Below are 16580 nucleotides of genomic sequence, written 5' to 3' on the forward strand. Positions count from 1 at the left end.
AAATATCTAATTGCGATCTCATTTGTGAAGTGCTACAAAGTCACTGCTGAGTTCCTCTGTTCCCTTCAGTTACACAACGTAGCCTGAAAATAATCACGCTTCAGGACCAAGAAAACTTACATTGTAGCCCCCTAGATGACCTCTCACTGTGGCAGGTGGAACCGGGGTCCAGCTTACTCTCAGAACAGTTGTGTTGATCACCTCCACTGCTACGTCCTGTGGTGCCGCGGTAGGAACTGAAGAACACATGGAGGAAGGTCAGGAACACAGACAAACTGCAAACAATAGGCCACCTTTGCAGAGACTCTGTAACACTACCATAAAACATGTCCAATATAAAGAAAGAAAATTTACTGAAAAATTCTTGCAGCTACAGTAAGTAAAACAATTTTTTTTTTTTAAAAACCCTTTTGGACAGCAACAGCGTATTTAGATGGTCTGAGCTGTTATTTTAAAGACAGAAGAGGTCATTAGAAGTACAAGTGATCTGTTGGTGGGAGAGGAAGTAATGAAACACGGGTGCTAGTAGATCAGCATAAAAGTGCACAAATACATAATCAGCTGGACACCACATAAAGCAGCTCAGTTGTTCAAAGCTGTATTTTCTTTCAGCAGGGAGAAATTCAAAACCAAACATGATATAAAAATGCTCTAAATATTTTCTACTCTACATGTTACTTTACCAGTAAAGGGGAAAGGATAGAAGCACAGCAAACGCTAGAGAGGGAAGCAGCCACTGTGCCTCTGTAGACCCACAGTGCAAAGTGTGTTGTGATCTGTCAAATCTCCGACAGCTTCTGGGACAGAAGTGGAAATTTGAGATCCCTCTGCTCTACAAAGGTTATGTGCCACCTGCTGGATTTGAAAAGGGGCTTTTCTTTTTTTTTTCTTTTTTTTTCCTGAGGGTAGGAAAAGTCACTACTGCACACCTGCACTGGGTTAAAGCCCTGGGCAAAAGGAAAAAAGGAAAGAACTTAACCTGACACATTTTCCCGCCGACAATGCCAAAAGACAACTGAAGACAGTGAGGGATACGATAACACAAGAAGTTCACGATAAGTCACATGCAAAGCAACAGCTACATGTGCTAGTTCAGCTTCAGGAAATGTTTTAATGAAACAGCAGAACTGATGTGACTTAGCTTATAAACATATCATATACTGAAATTATGAATTAAATATACGAATGACATGAATACATACAGTAGTAGGAAGTATTAAGTTGACAACTCACCATCTTCTCCAGAGTAACCTGTAACAACTTTAGGTTCTGGTCCCCAACCGTGGCTGTTCCTGCTCTGAATTTTGATCTCGTATGGGACAAAAGTGGTTGTGTTTTTCACGACAAAGGAGTGTCTTTTTACCAGGTGATCCTTCCAGGGATCTTCCACCCCCAGTTTTCGGTAGCTCACCTTGTACTCAAGGCCTGGGCCATTGTGTTGGATAGGCAACAGCGGCTACAACAGGACAAAGCACTGATGACTTAGTAAACACTAAAAATGCTATCACACTATAATGGTTTCTAGTGTACAGTCTTAGAGATGGAGATAAATTTCAGAAAATCTTTCCCTTACCTCCCAGCTAATGTCCATTTGATGAGGAAGATGGCCTTGGATTTTGATGTTCTCTGGGTTCCTATCAGGAGCTTTGGAGAGATTTGTTAATTTGTATAATTATCTCATTACAAATGAAAAATATACATTGTGTTAATCTCACTATTTTGACTGTAGCCTTTTACAGCTAAACTGCAAATATCTATCCATACCATTCAGCTTAAAGAGACTCTTGGGTAATTGTAGTACAAATATTCAGATTTCGAGCAGTAACACGTGCTGGAGCTAATACTTCAAGACTTTAAGGGCTTCTAACACCCAAAAATTATCCACACCTCCTACTGCTAAAAAGTCCAGTGGCCAAATGCTGGCCTCTCCACATGGCACCTCTCGGCATATTTCAAAAGAAACATAAAAAAATTTGCATGCTCTCACAATCGACAGATAATCACAGCAGAAAATGTTAATTAAATGGAACGAGCCTTACCAGCAGGGGGTGTTTTGTATCTCTCAGTGGGCTCACTAGGGGGTCCAGGCCCAATGGCATTAACAGCATACACTCTGAACTGGTAGTTAAGGTGTCCATGTAGTGCCAGTTCGGCTGTTGCCTGGTTACCGGGCACTTTCTGTAGCTCCTTCCACCTGCCAGGCTCCCATTGGCTCTCCTCATACTCCACTATAAATTCTGTGCTCATGGAGGAGACAGGAGACGTAGACACTAGACTTTCACTAGACTAATAAAGGAAAAGTTCAACATTTTAATAAATATGATAAACAGATGAGAAGATCACTACCACTGTCGTGTCACTGTCATGTGAGTTAAGTATGAAGCTGGAATCCAGAGGCAATTAGCTTAGCTTAGTATAAGGATGGGAAGATAGGTTAGTTACAGATATCTGCCTCCTGTAAAACCTAAAATTGTGGTTTCCTTTTTTGTACAGACTAAAAAAATGTTATATAACATGTTGAGTGACTTCCTGGCTGTACTTAATGCACAGACATCCCAGTGGTGTTGAACTTCTCACGTAACTCTTGGGAAAAAAGGTGAGTTTTTCAAAACTTCAACACCTATCTTGCAATAAGTGCACTGTATTTACCTAATGAAATGTTTCACTACCCTCAAAAAGTACCACACCGTGATAAAGAATTAGTGAAAAAAAAAAAACAAAATCCCACAATAACTTTATCCTTGCTCCTGAAATGACAGATGTGTAAATTAGTTATGCAACACCACACCTCTACGTGTGTTGAAAATGATGATGACTCATAAGTTTCCAAAATTGCTAAAGTACCCAACTGACTGTTTATAATGTAGGGAATAATAACTGAGGAAACAAGCGAGTGATTTCAGACACAGCCATAGCTTTTGGTAATTTCCATGGCAAATTATTTACATTAAATTAATATTTCCACACACATCTACCTTGTGCTGAGGCAAACGTTGTGATCCACAGATATTATTAAGAAAAGAGCTGGTCTAGAGATCTCTTGCTCCAAGATGTTTAATTAAATCCCTGAACTAAAATGACTACACATTTCAGTCTAACAAGGGTTTTTAGGCTTGACTGGTCTAATCTCTGATCATAAATAACACAGATCAAAGCTAATAAACACTGCCAGCCTACAAGAGGACAGACTGATCAACTGATATCAATTCTTATCACCACTAACTTCCAAAAATAAATGAATCCCTTTTTGAAGCATAAACGAGAGACATGCTTCCCTGCCAGGGACCTCAACACTTTACAGCTATTTGCAGCCATCGCTATTAAAAAAAAACTCTGAGTTAGCACTCAGCAGTTATCACAGCAGCAGAATCTGTTAACAACAATTCTCCCCAAAGAGGCTACATGATATTTAGTGATGTACAGTAGCTAAATTAGAACTTGTATCAAAGAACAATTCTAATCCAGTTTTTAACATCAGTCTGCAGACTTTAGGTGAGGAGATCTATTATCCACACAGCAGTCCCTGAACAAAATCAGCTGAAACTGCACCTATTGCACAAGTTCCTGGGCAATAGGTGTGCACATGTATATACTTTGTGTATAAACTCTTACTATATCTATATACTAATATGCTATCTATTGTCTGAAGAAAAAAAATCCACCTCTGGTCTGACAATGAAGTTGGAATCTATTTTATTCTATTCTATTCTCTCAGCAGGGGTGTGTCTTAAGGATGATTCCAGTTGGCACAGGCCATACGCCATAATTAATTTGAAATTACATCGTAAATTCAACATTCTCAGACAGTTTTTTTCTTCTGCAACTACATTGCATTGCACTCTATTTTTTTTTTGTAACTGCACCATAATTACACAGTAATTACATCATCATGTAGACTGTAAACTTAAGTGTAACAACTGATGGTCACAACAGTACACGGTATACAAGCAGCTGTTGATGACGTCTGCGCAAATGTTCTTTTTCCGATGCATTATTTAGCACTACTACCCCCCCCAAAAAAACTCATAGTAGTTTGAGAGCGTGCAGAATTCAGATTTCCTGCATCTTCTGCATTAATTTCTACCTGTTACAGGGCTGTTGTGATCACTCCCAGGTACCCAAGACACGGAGACATTACTTGGACTCTTAACTTCAGATAGCTCTAAATTCTTTGGAGCATCAGGAACGTCTGAAACACAAAATGCATACAGCAACATTAGATGCCCATTAGCAACTGTCAATTCAATGACCAAAACATCTACAGAAGTTAAATATAATAAATCATTTCCAAAAATGTGCAATTAATATTTAATGAATTAACTATACTTTATCCACAAATAATCTTACCCAGTACTGTGAGTAGAGCTGTGGCATTGTCCTCATCTAGACTGGTTCTAGCAATGCATGTGTATAGTCCTTGATCACTCAGGTTCACATTCATGACCTGCAGAATGCCGTCGTCCGCAAAGTATCTGAACTTATGAACACTTTCATGAGGAGATGAGGACAGAGAAATGAATAATAACATATAATTATAACAGTTATTATTAATAGATGAATGAATCATTTAGAAAGTATTTACTCTTGGGTCATAGGTTAACTTTCCAACATATGTCTTTGAAACCGTAGCATTTTTAGATATTCTGCTTATTAACTAGCTAATAACCAGACCAACAAAAATATAATGTCCTTGGCATAGGTCACCAATCAATTAATCAAGCAGGCAATAGAAATCTTTAGACAAAATCCCTCTCATTTGACCTTCCATGTCTGTCTGCACTTATTAGGATAAGGAACAAATCTTTCGTAGCATTAGCATGTAGGCAAAAACACTGAACAAAGCCATTGTAAACATAGACACACCAGAAAACTAATGGAAACACTAAACAAACCGCAACCATCTACCTGGAATTTTCCTCAAAGGAAAGTGGGATCTCCTCCCCATCCTTTCTCCATACCACCTCAAAGGTGCTCCGCAGGCTTTTATCATGCTCTGCCTGGCACATCAACTGGGCTGTGGTCCCACTGATGACCTGCACGTCCTGGGGTGGATCTACTATTTTCGTAGGGTCTAAAGATAAAACACAACGCCCGGGACAAAAGCACATACTTTAAACAGATAAGATAATGATATTTGTCTTGTTAGGCTGGAGCCAGAGAAATAATTATTCATAATTCTTGCATCCTTCTAAAAAGATATGAATATTTGAAGTTGTTCCAAATTATTTACTTTATAAATGAGTCTCTCTCACAGTAACTGCGTCTTTGATGAGTGAAATGAGCAATCAAAATGGAAATGTCTTGATATTGCTCAATGAATTTCCATCTGTAATTTGCATTTATGAAATGTCCATTTCTAAATATGTTCCATCACATTATTATTTATGCCGCATCCTTTTACAACATCAATAAAAGATGAATTTAAATTCGAAATGCAAAGATATTTATTTGCTTTTCAGCACAAGCCTGTTTCAAAGAAACTAAAAGACAGACCACCTAGTTTTAACTACTTGATCAATCACAGCAGAGCATATTGAAAAGAAATAAAAAGCCTTCGACCCCCCCGCTCTAACTCCTGAGCCATAACCAGCCCTGTGGCTCAGGAGGTAGAGCAGGCCGTCCACTAACTGGAACCGAACCGGTGGTTCGATCCCCAGCTCCCTGTCCACATGTTGTAGTGTCCTTGGGCAAGATACTGAAAATGTCGGTGTGTGAATACTTGCGTGTATAGAAAGTACTGTTTGTATAGAAAAGCGCTGTATCAATGTGTGTGTGAATGGGTGAATGTGGCATTAGTGTAAAGCGCTTTGAGTGGTCAATAAAGATCAAAATTTGCTGCGTGGTTCTGAATAGAACCCAAAGCCTTCTATTGAACAAATGTCTATGTTTCAGTTATAAAAGTACTAGGTCAAGTTTGGTTATAACACAGCCACACTTTTACTGACTTTTATTTCAAAGGGTCAGTTCACCTGCATACCAAAAAACTTCACTATATCATAACTGGCCATTTAATGAATGATTATGTGCAGTGATTTGTACTACTTTTGCTCAAAGAAAGCAGTAATCATTTTTGCTGAGATACCTTTCACATCCAGCACAGCACTGACAGTTGACCTCCCCTCCGTGTTAAAGACAGCACACACATATTTCCCACTGTCATCTTTTTCAGCACCGATGATTTGCAACGATCCGTTCTGGAGGTGAACAAATCGTTCTCTCTTGATAGTTTTTGGAGTATCATCTTTGGCCCTAGGGAAGGAAAGTTTAACACCTTTTTTAGAGTGTGTATACAACTCTCCGAAGCGCAAATCATAGTTTGTCAATTATGGTTAAAATTGCCACAATTTCCGCCTGACTTCTTAGATTTAAACATATTTGGTTTGGGTTGGATTTGAGCCCAGTTAATCATGCCTATTTATTTTCACCATCATTTCAGGGATTTCTCTTCCATACAGTAAAGAATCTTCAGTATTTCATATATAATTTACAATACAATTTATTTATTTCCTTTGATTGCTCACTCATTTTTGAAAGAACTGTAAAGGTTGTCAGGCAGGTTTTGGTTAAGGCATAATTTAAAGTAAAGCAAACCATTGTTAGTCTTGTTGATTACATTAAAGTGAAGCATTATCTAATAGAATCAGAAGTGCTGTCTTAATATTCTGGTGGGTCTTTGTTAGGTTAGGACCGTTTTGTCATTGACCGTCTGAGATCCTATTTCCCCTTCGTTGAAATGTAGCAGAGACACAGTGGTAGTTGACAGGATTTAATCAGACCAATTTCAAGGGGCAGAAGAGGATTATCTCATTAAACAGACATGAGTGTAGACAGCACACTATTTCATGCAGACACCTGAAGCAGTTTGGAATTAATAGCATGACTCACTGTGCTGAGACTGTATGTGCTCTGCTTCATTCTTTGGAATACAACACAGCCATCTGCAAACTGCACACAGTTTGCACACTGCACACGCTGAATGAATGAATGAATGGAGGGATGAAATGAACGCTGCACACACTGATGCAGTGATGTAAGTGCATGGATAAAACCATAGTCATAGTCCTCTCACTGACAGATGTCACCAAGACTAATTCCTGATTTTCCTGGTAATCACTTACCAAGAGATGATAGGTGGTGGAGAGCTGAAAGCACGGCAGTTCATGATGATGTCCCCCCCTTGTATAACAGCGTACTCTTGGTAGTCCCTTGTCAATATCAGCGGCGCCATATCTGAAGGTAAGTGGAAAGAGGAGAGATTACACCTACTCAAATATCAACTTTTTGCCCATGAGAATTTTTTCGCAAGAAATAGAGGCAGAAGAACAGATGACTGAAAATGCAGATAGAATTCATATTCAGGCAGAAGCGTCACATACTCTTGTAACTCTTCAAGGGCTATAAAATCTCAGAGAGCCGGAATGCTGAGGTAAGAAGACCTCATTCATAACTACACTGATATTTGTAATGGTGCAAATTACTAAAAATCTCTGAGCATAAACCTGCTCAACAGTGCGTCATGCAGTTCACTCCATATGTCCAGAAAAGAATTGTGTACTTCTATAAAAACAGACTAATATCAATGTTAATTCAATATTACTGTTTTAGCGGTTAGAGGAGTTATGTCAAAGGCCATGGTTGGGTCAACTATGGCTGTCAATTAATCAACTGACCGATAATCAATCAGCAACAACTTTGATAATGAATAAACCATTTCAGTAATTGTTAAGCAAAAATGTCTTCTATGATAGCAGAGGAAGTATTGTATATTTAGGTTTTGGACCATTGATCAGACAAAACAAGGTATTTAAATGTGTCACCTTGGGCTCTGGGAAATTATAATGGGCATTATTTACTCTTTTCTGACAATTTATAAACCAGATAATGAATCAGTTAATCAAGAAAGTCAATCAAAAACAATACCGACTCAGTGATGGAATTGAAATAAGTTATTGTTTGAGTGTTGTTTTGGTGCTTACCATTGGAACTAACACAACATGCAAGGTGCCAGTGCCCTACATGGTAGCTCACTGCTATCAGGGTGTGTGAGTGTGTGTATGAATGGGTGAATGAGAGGCAAATAGTAAAGCACCTTGGATAAAAGCACTATATAAATCTAGCCTCTATATTATACTGTAACTATACATTAATAAATGGAAGATCCAGTCAGACTTTAGCTGAGGGGAAAAAAATCCTCATTCATGCTAACAAGCAAATTAGTAGGTAACGGCTTAGAACAACAGGCAGTGTTGTCTCACATGTTGAAAAATCTTAGAGCTATACAGATGTGGGTGATTTCTTTTTATTAAATTTGGCAGAAGACCAGCCTCTACTGTAGTCAGCCATTAAGAAGATGGGTGTGAGCACCCATGTGAGTTGTGAATTTGTGATAGAAGATGCAAATTTGCTGCAGCCAGTATACAGTAAATCCTGCAATCCATCACTGAAAGACTGCTGTTGCCCAGGTATTGCGGTTATAATCAACCCTTAGGCAAATTCTTCCAGGTTGACAATGGGGATGTTTGGGATCCCCTTAAACAATGTTTGCAAAGAGAATGAACCACCTCAAAATCCGAAGGAACTGTGAAATGCTATTCAGCCCACACACTCTGCACATTTCCCAGATCCAGTTGTACCTGGTAAAGTACTCACTGTGTTTATTAGCTCATAACTATGTCCTCGCTGGCTGTGCGGGGTTCAAGACGTCCTGTAATACTCACTCATGATCATGATGTTAACGTTGGCCAGAACACTGCCATGACTGTTGGAGGCTTCACACTGGTAGACAGCACTGTCCTCTGGTCTGGCGTTATGGAGCACCACAGTGTCATCAAACACTCGCCTGTTGCTCCTTGGGTCATCTGACAGCAACACACAGACATGACAACACAACATCAAAATCCTTCCACGAGTACTACACTAAAGTGCACCCAACATGTTTTAAGGCCGACGTTGATGTCAGTATTTGAAAGTTGTAAATGATGAAAAATTAGAGCTGCAGTGAGTAGTTGATTAATCAGTTAGTCGATCAACAGAAACTTGGCAACTATTTTGAAAATCGGTTCCAGCTTCTCCGGTTTCAGCTTCTCAAGTGTAAAGATTTGCTGCTTTATTTTCCATTTTATAAAATTGTAAATAGAATATCTTTGGGTTTGAACTGTCAGTTGGAGTTAACAAGACAGTTGAATATGCTACCTTGGGCTTTAGGAAATTCTGATATATAATTTTTACTATTTTCTAACATTTTATCGACAAAAAGTTTAATCACTAAACATCGAACATAATCACCGGATTAACTAATAATTAAAACTATTGGTACTTATAATCAGTAAAGACTATTAATACTTTTAATTGTATCAATGCATACCTCAATTCAGTGTATCTTGTATTTTTAATTCTGAAATAATACAAATCATTTCTTGTCAAGCCTGTCTCGTGAGTTTTGAAGAACATTCAACAGAACAGCTGCTTGAACTCTGCTTGTTGACTTGAACTCATGGTTGTATGCTTGAGGTTTACTCTAGCTGCTCACTGCACTGTCTTCCTGCCCAGTGGCAAAAGGTGCATAAAACCACAGCTAGAATTATTCCCACTCACCTCGGAAGGATTTTCCATTCTTCCTCCATGTTATGTCTGGTGGTGGCTTTCCACTGACCGAGCACTTTATGTGAACATCAGACCCAATTACAGTCAGCTGGCTCTTAGGAGGCTCTTTCAGCCACTTTGGTGGCTCTGGGAGATTTTAAGGAGAGAGGGTGTTGGTCTGAGTCAAAGCAACTGCCATCCCTGTGTCAACAGCTTTCCCCTTTGAAACCCCACAAATACATACATAATTATCCCCTGATGTTGACCTACCTTCCACTATTACATCAAAGTAGTGGACATACTCTCCAACAGAGTTTTCGGCTCTACACATGTATTTCCCTTCATCACTCTCTTCTACAGCAGAGATGGTCAACAGCTTTCCAAAGTTGTTAAATTTTGTCCGTGGAGGCAGCTTGTCTCCCATTTTCATCCATTTTACAGTCGGAGTGGGGCTGCAACATGAAGTGATGATATGTTATGAGCCATAATGGCAGATAAACATGATATATATAGTGATTATGGGGTTGCAGTAGTGATAATAGAGCATACAGTATATACATACAATCCCTCTGGTATACACTCGAGCTGCAGCTCCTGTCCCTTCAACAGCACCTTCTCTGTCTGAACACCAGAGGGCAGCAGTAGGCCAGGTATTCTCGCTGGGGGGGGTTCAGCTGCATTGACCATGGAGAGTAGTCTTCAGTGGTCATTAAAACTAAACACAAGCTTACAAGCTGTCTCTTATCTGCAGCTTTTTGCAACATGCAAACCAACCAACTGCCTGTTCACCTAATATCAAAATTTATCTGATTGAAGTGAAGGCTTTGATGAGGGAATATCACTCACCAGCATCGCTGCTGTCAACAGATTCATTGTCAGGTTTCACTGGAACAAGATCAAAAGGCAGTGAGAATAATGCTGGTAGTGATAGTGATTTTTTTGTCTTCTCCAACATGTATTTCTGAATCCAGTGTCATAACAGAGCCTCCTGGAGCATAAACATGACAAGGCAAGCCTTGCTTCTTGGTATGCAGTGGAGGAACATCTTCAATACACCCATAAAAGTATGAGGAAGAACGTGCAAATGTCCTCTTTTTACACATTTGAAAACAGCAAAAATGGGCTGTAAGGATTTGTATAATTTGCTTGTATTTTAAGATATGTATCACATTTGCTTTTCAGGGATCTGTTATTGATTTCATGCTAAATAAGCGAGCTATAGTTGTACAGTTGGCTGTATTTTGGTTAAAGCCAAAAAGTCCATTTTTCAGACTTACAGCTCTTGACCACGACAGCCATGGCGGTTTTCTGGACGATGGTGCGTATTCTAGAGAAGGCAGCAAAGCAACAGTAATCCCGACGACTGTCTTTCTGTAAGGCATTAGAGAAGTACAGGTTGCCATCAACGCCCATGGAAACCCTCTCATCCTGCTCAATGTGCTCGAGACCTGGAAAAGAACATATTTGTATCAATGATATGCTACCAGTGTCATAAATGTCAACCCGTGTCATTAATTGTGGCTAGTAATAAGACACAAATTGGGCTTTCACATGCATTCTCAAATATATAAATTGGGTGCACCAGAGGGCCAAAAGCCAAAGGTAAAAATGACCTCAAAAGCAACATCTTGAGTCAGGTTATAATGGACTTCAACACAGCGTAGCCTCATATACACTAGACATTAACTAACGTATGCCTTCACTGGCTCTATACAAGGAAACTCTTTAGGGCGTTTCCTCAAGAGTTTCCTTGTATAGAGCAAACTCCTAAGTGCACCGTGACAGCATATTTGGTTTACGTAGAGCTATTATTTAAACTTATAGGTCAGGGACGCTCTGTGTCGCTACTTGGTCAGCCCAGTCACAGCATTTGGCAGCTTCATTTTAAGACACAGCCTTAAGACGTTGCTGTTATGTCAACATTCAAGGCAAAGTCATAAAATAACACATTTGGTTCTGATTTATGTCACCTGGCACTTAAGGGAAAGATGGGTCACGAATACTAAGAGGACAATATTTTTAATGTCATGCACATGGAGTGGATGCAGAGAGCACAACGTCCTGTCGAGAATGAAGACATATACATATTAAAGTATCTCTTAGCGTGTCTGATGCATCAGTTGTTGTGATAATCCCTTGAAATATAGATGTGTGAAACTAAGACTAAATAACAAAGATTTTAAACAAAATCAAAAGCAAGACTTGCAGACTTTTTGATATCAGTCAGGTTTGTTGGAAACGGATGAGAACCTCCCAAGGGGCTGGACAGAAATCTGGCAGTGGTGGGAAAAGGGACTCCGTGGGCCTCAAGTTTGTGCCTTTCCTTAACTGTCCTTCTTAAAGTCACCGTTAACTTCACTGAAGGCCAGTGGATGGTGACAGCCACGTGCCTCTTCCAAAGCACATGGTGTCACCAGCTACTTCTTTGCACCTGCGAGGAATTTCAGGAAGGTGTGACATTAACAGATCTCCACTTTATCTGCACTGTCCCTAGAGCCCTGCACGGTACTAGTACAATGACAAGGACATGATCCCTTACCAGCTGCTTATTCGTGAACAGTGGAGGCATCAGTATGTTTCATATAAAGTACTTGTCACCTAACAGCATGTGAAACACTCTATCCTGCATTAAACAAGTTTTGTAATTTTCTGAAACAGTCGATCACAACCACTTTCTGCTGTGAATAGCCTGGTGTGCACAGAAGTGAAAGAATCCAGGATTTGAACTTTTATCTCGTGCTCTCTGTGCACTGTGTGCAGCACCATGAATGTCTTTGAGGAGAGACCGCCCAAAAGTGCACACCCCATCCAACAGACAGGCATGTCCAACCTATAAATTACAAGCATAAACAGTTGCTTCTTGGCCTACCAATAGACATCCAGTAGATCTGACGTGGACCCACGCCCTCTGGAGGGTTGCACTTCAGGACGACTGGCTCTCCCTCCTTAACAACAAAGGGATCAATTTCCTCCTTGGGAAATTTAGGGACACCTAATCAAAGAACAGACGTTAAATAAAATGAAAATATTATCTTAAAACTTGAAAAAAATACAACTGCATGATGTCTCTGACAAGCATTAGTCAGCAACTTGACATAACAGACGAGCTTCTCATGTAAAGGTTACTTACTGGGAACTATCAGTTCAATCTCCTCTGTTATGGCAGTTCCCAGCTTGTTAGAGGCGTAGCATCTGTATTTTCCCTGGCACTGAACAAGGTGCTTATTTTGAAGTACAAAAGTGCCACCTGTGTGCTCTGTTTTGTTTGTTTTTATATGGGGAGGGAAAAAGGCTTCGCCATCTTTTGTCCATCTGTATCTGTTGGAGCAAAACATAGTGGGTTTCTTTCAATGAATCTCTGATCAGCGATCAATGTTTTGTGCAAATGATGAAAGCTATGATCTTTCGTCACAGTTCATCTTTGATCAGTGATGGTGTTTTGTTTTTGGTTTTTTTAATTACAACAGAGAGCACGTTCATGTCACTTACTCTGGTGGCGGGTTGCCCCTGGCTTCACACCTGATAGTGACAGTGTTGTCAAAAGGAAGGGAAATAACAGGACCTGATGTTTGAGTTATTATGGTCGGAGGCTGCTCCACTATGAGAATGAAGAAACACACACAAAATGTTAAATGTTAACATTAAGTTTCTGTTACAAGATCATGCTGCAAAGGAGAAACTACAACTTGTAAACTTGCATTTATCCTGTTTCTAGTTCTTTCCTACTGCCATGTATGAAGAAGAGAAGTCAGCAACTTGGCAAAGTTGCATGCCAACAATGCTGCATAATCTGAACAAATAAGGTGCCTTAGATAGACAGTGAACTAAAATAGCACACCAGGCCTTGATTGCGAAGCATTCTTAGCCTTAAACAAAGACACCTCTTCTGCAGCACTTGTGACTTAAACAATTTACTTTTAGCTGTTATTTGGTTGTCATTATTTTAAAAGCTTCCAACATTTATACTCAAGCAGGATGGACAAATAAGAACACGCATCTCTGACAAATGTTATGTTACTCAGAACAAAGGGGGATGAAAATAAAGATTACACATTGAACAACTAGTTAAATTTGCAAATAAGATTAATTTTACCTTCCATGTCAATCAAACCTTGTAAATCCACTCTTCAGATTAATTAGAGAAGTACTGTTTAAGTAAACCTTAATCAGTATCATGACAGTCCTACCTTCCAGAGGGATATTGAGGCCTGCCGCCCTGGAGGTCAAGGCCAAAAGCAGAGCAAGCTGCAGGCTCCCTGCCAACCTCATTACCCTCCACTGGTTACCGGAGACAGCAAAGAATCAGGAAAACGTGTTGATCAGCTGGCGTCACTTGGAATTTGTAAGGCACAGAAGACCTGGAAGAGTCAGAATAAGATCAAAAAATATACTGTAAGTAAAATGCTCAATGATTCAACACCCACTGTGTCATTTTTACAAGTGGTCAGCTAAGGGCCTTACAAGCATCTGTTCTAATCACAGAAATACAGTGCTGAATGAACATCCCAGAGGGATTAGTTGCTTTGGTCTAAATGGGCTACAAATTCTCACACTTATCGTAGCAATGTTGAAAACATTTTACTTTATACAATGTGGCTGAATTCCAAGTGAAACTAAAGACGAACTGAAAACAAGTAAGATCTGACAACATAAAAACAGAGCAAACCCATATATTTTGCAATGTTTTTCTGTGATAATACAAACTGAAATATATTAAAGATCTGTTCTACTTTGATAGTTTCATCTCAAATATGCTGTGTCTCAGAGAAGGTATAATGTTCTTCATGATGTTTTGCAAGTAAGTGTGGATTATCTAAAGGGATTTTAGTGAATGAATTTGAAGGCTAAGCACTCGAAGGCTTAACTGTCACAAAGGAGAAATGGAAAATATCAGCAAAGGGCTAAATAATCTTAAATTCTTAATTTTGACTTAAATTAAATTTCAGCTGTTAGCACATTAAATATCTTTGAATTTCCATTAATAAAAAAGAGGGACATTTAAAGCTCTGTAATAAGCCTCCTCTAAAGAACCTGTGCTTAACTGATGCAACAATTTCCCATTGAGGACACCAGCCATTTAGCATCAGTTGTCACTCATTGTTGTGATGTTGTAGCAGCACAACAGAGCACTTGTCTGGAGATTACCCTTTGAACTGTAAAGCTTGGGTGGTAGCATTGCATGGCTTGCTTACAGTAAACCCGACTGGCACAAAGGCTAAGCCGCTGCCTGCTACGATTGCAAGATCCAAGATGGCAGACTATAAATTGGTCTAAGCCCATCAGTGTACAGCTTAGTTCTCACAGTCCTGAGATTGTGGCAGCAGCACTGGCAATGCCAAATGCGTTCACCCTCCAGCTAATCCTGCTGGAGGAACATGAATGCAGGGAGCTCCAGCAGTCATAAAGTACGCTGATTAACAACGACTGAGTGCTACTCAGGGTTCTTCTAAGGACACAAGGGTTCATGTGTTGTCTCTTCTTAGTGAGAAAGATTAATGTGGTAATTGTAGTAGACTAGATTAAGCTGCTTGATTTTAGAATCAGTTAACAAATTAAGAGATTGCAGCAGTTTTATTTGAAATAAGGACTTTTTGTAATAGAATGGTACACAAAGCTGTTTAGATGTTTGTTTTAGTGGAGTAAACATTTTTCAGCTTTTCTGATTCTTAGTCTGGTGATACTGCATACTGTATTTCAAACAGGGATGCACACACACACACGCAGGTGCATACACACATGCACGTCTTCATACAGACACAGCTTTGCATTACAGACCACCAACAGCACTACTGCACAGGCATAAGCAAAAACTTTAGCGACAGTGTTATGATTTAAATCGCAGGCGGATAGCCACATAACACCGTCAGAATCCTTGTTAGGAAGTAGGCCCACATTCCGTCAGGGACATGGGAAGTGGGACCTTTTATCCAGCTTTGTGTTGATCCTGACAACACAGCAACAAGCAAATGGGCAACTTTCATTCATGTGCAGCATATCCACTGCCTGGTGCAAACTCAAAGAACCTTGTGGGTTAGGCAAATTACCTTGCTGTATACACACGTGGAGAAGTGCAAGCCTGCCACTTTAATGTGAACTCAAACAAAGCTGACACAGTCTGTTTAAAAGGCAAAATCCTTTGAGTGTAAAATGGGGTGGAGTCACTATGTAAACAGATAACAAAGCACTTGTTTTGGGAGCCAAGGGATCTGTTACCTGAACACATGGCTGATCATAGCCACAAATCTGCAGGGATTGTGTTTCCTAAGCCAATAGTTGGCCACAGCATGAAGAGTGTGACTACTACACGACTAAGCCTTGCCAACACACACTGTATACAATGACCCTCTTGCTTTCTTTAAGCTCAAACTTAGTACAACACATCCACAGACTATGAATGTGTAACTGCAAGGTAAAGATTGTTAAGCAATGCAGAAATGATCTGTGCATTCTACTCAAATACAATTACAGTAAGTACAGAAGGAAACCATTTCTCAGGGACTAATAACACCAATCTTGTCATTAAGTAACCAATACTTACTCTTTTAAGAGTCATTCTACATCTTAGGTCCACCTCTAGCAGGGGCAGCTGCACTACAAATCCACAGAAAAAGTACATGAAAGAACCACCAAGGGGTCATTCCAACAACTCTCTCTGAACCATCTCTGACATGTCCGTCCTCCACCACCTCACGCTGCTTCTCTCCTGGTGCACAGACACGCCTCCCTGCCCGCCCCTCCACTCTAGCGGCTAAAGGGGCGACTTCAGGAGACTCACCGAAGTGACATATGTCGCCCCAGTCTCTCACTTGGCAAAGACACTCTCTAAGCCTGTGACAATGAGTGGGACAAAGCCTGCACTGCGGGGCTACTCACTGAGCACTAAAGAATGGGCGGAAAGGAAATACGAGCATGTCTCTCCCTCTCTCTCTCACTCACTCTCTCCCTTTTTCCTTGATCCCTCCATCCTGCCTTCCGCAAACTATGCACACCCATTTACA

General features: G+C 40.0%; 1 protein-coding gene across 10 annotated transcripts in view; it reads right to left on the reverse strand.

The window, feature by feature from the left end:
- The window catches only part of LOC120803743 (neural cell adhesion molecule L1-like protein), a 49555-nt gene that overhangs the window by 17172 nt on the left and 15803 nt on the right, over positions 1-16580 (reverse strand). For 4 of the 10 annotated variants that reach the window (XM_040152584.1, XM_040152583.1, XM_040152577.1 and 1 more), the window contains exons 1-20: positions 16121-16289; positions 13770-13940; positions 13072-13180; positions 12713-12900; positions 12452-12574; positions 10860-11030; positions 10429-10467; positions 10145-10256; positions 9853-10034; positions 9595-9729; positions 8718-8858; positions 7119-7230; positions 6083-6249; positions 4906-5071; positions 4348-4487; positions 4085-4189; positions 2040-2237; positions 1574-1644; positions 1234-1456; positions 121-236 (exon numbers count right to left, since the gene is read on the reverse strand). In XM_040152584.1, coding sequence (XP_040008518.1) covers positions 121-236; positions 1234-1456; positions 1574-1644; positions 2040-2237; positions 4085-4189; positions 4348-4487; positions 4906-5071; positions 6083-6249; positions 7119-7230; positions 8718-8858; positions 9595-9729; positions 9853-10034; positions 10145-10256; positions 10429-10467; positions 10860-11030; positions 12452-12574; positions 12713-12900; positions 13072-13180; positions 13770-13851 — 2580 coding nt within the window. In that variant the 5' untranslated portion in view covers positions 13852-13940; positions 16121-16289. Of the gene's footprint in view, positions 1-120; positions 237-1233; positions 1457-1573; positions 1645-2039; positions 2238-4084; positions 4190-4347; positions 4488-4905; positions 5072-6082; positions 6250-7118; positions 7231-8717; positions 8859-9594; positions 9730-9852; positions 10035-10144; positions 10257-10428; positions 10468-10859; positions 11031-12451; positions 12575-12712; positions 12901-13071; positions 13181-13769; positions 13941-16120; positions 16291-16580 lie in introns of those variants that run through there. The other 6 variants (XM_040152579.1, XM_040152580.1, XM_040152578.1 and 3 more) reach the window with 3 other exon arrangements.

The sequence above is a fragment of the Xiphias gladius genome, chromosome 18 (assembly GCF_016859285.1).
Source record: "Xiphias gladius isolate SHS-SW01 ecotype Sanya breed wild chromosome 18, ASM1685928v1, whole genome shotgun sequence".
Lineage (NCBI taxonomy): Eukaryota > Metazoa > Chordata > Actinopteri > Istiophoriformes > Xiphiidae > Xiphias > Xiphias gladius.